This window comes from Vavraia culicis (assembly GCF_000192795.1).
Source record: "Vavraia culicis subsp. floridensis unplaced genomic scaffold supercont1.129, whole genome shotgun sequence".
NCBI lineage: Eukaryota > Fungi > Microsporidia > Pleistophoridae > Vavraia > Vavraia culicis.
This window is the reverse complement of record NW_007360732.1, coordinates 1-1,405: the sequence shown is the minus strand read 5'-3', so window position 1 is coordinate 1,405 and position 1,405 is coordinate 1. Positions and strand designations below refer to the sequence as shown.

Sequence of the window (1,405 nt, the reverse complement as noted above, 5' to 3'; positions counted from 1 at the left end):
AACTTTAATATTTTTTTTCGTTTTTTTATTTTTTTTGCCTTTTTTTGTTTTTTACATATTTTCTTGTTACAGATTGATGGGCTGTCAATCTGTTTTTTCGTCTCTTTTGCATTTGTTTCGCCAAATGAGAAGGGCATAGTATTTTTTTGAACTACAATGCAGTGTCTGCGCTCGTAGTTCGGCATTGTAACCTGCACTTGTTTTTTAAGTGTGGCGGATATCTTGGCTTGTGCCTTTTCCAGCGCACATTTCCTTTTAAACTCCTCGACTTCCTTTTTAATCGACGTTACTTTTTCGCCACTCTTCATCTTGTCGATCCAAGTCTCCATAATAAATTTTTGCAGCCTTGTAAACGGCTTAGCAAACGGTTTAACAACAGCTTCCTTGATGGAAGAAGATGGTTTATCAGACGCATTATAACTTTTAAAAGTGTGTGTAAACTTTCGGCTTGCACCTCGGCTACGCCACTTGGTGTGCCCGTTTACTTTTTTTGTTATTTTTATTTTTTACTATTTTTTTTGGTTTTATATTTTTTTTTAGAACATGCACAATACCGAAGTGCTTTTTTAAGAACTGTGCACGGAGCACAGGAACATTTTGCAGACTTTCGTAGGTCCGATCAATAAATAAAGCTTTGCCGCGGTAGACAATCAGCTGATTATCTACAACACAGACAAAACCACCAGGATTTAACAATTGTGTCTTTTCCACCAAAAACTTTTCAGTCGGCGTATTGTCAAAATCTGGATACATGATGCATCGACTTCTCAACTTATTTATAGTTTTATTTCTTACAGAAAAATAAACGTTAGTCGATGATAAGAACATACAAAATGTTCACCAAAACATCTGTTTAATTGTGATGTTATGTTCTGTTACATTGACCAAAAACTCACTTTTATATCCATTTCTTCGTATTTTATTCTTTTTCTGGTAAATCATCTAAATATATTGTAAATGTCATCGTAATTTGTTACAATGTTGAGGAAATCAAACAAAAGTTAAAAGTGCCGATATGTTATTTATTTCATGCATTTTGATTAGACGTGGTGGTGTTCATAAAAACAGCCAACCAAATAATGATAGGGATAGAATAAATAAAAATAGAATGAAAATATTGTTTGTAAATGATGACTAAGTGCATCTCAGAAAGAATGAGTTGTACAACAGCTTTTGAATTTTCATTCAGTGCAAATATGTGAAACAAAGATTTTTTATTTTTATCGCAGGGTCTATTTTTTTATTCCATCAAAACCGATTTCTGAACATTCGAGTTGTCTTTTCATATGAATGAATACATGATACAAGAGAGTGAACATAACACTCATTGCCAATTTAGCAATTTTCTAGTAAATCAGATTTATCATTTTTCCTTTTTCACTAAAAGTTATTTATTTATATTCTA

The 1,405-nt window shown here is 32.2% G+C and overlaps 1 protein-coding gene across 1 annotated transcript; it reads right to left on the bottom strand.

Annotated features, from left to right (window-relative positions):
* VCUG_02678 (uncharacterized protein) lies at positions 1-329 on the bottom strand (the record flags this gene model as incomplete). The annotated part of the gene is made up of 1 exon (XM_008077494.1): positions 1-329. A coding segment is annotated over one exon (329 nt), but the record flags the coding sequence as incomplete, so codon positions are not given.
* Between the last annotated feature and the right edge of the window lie 1,076 nt (positions 330-1,405).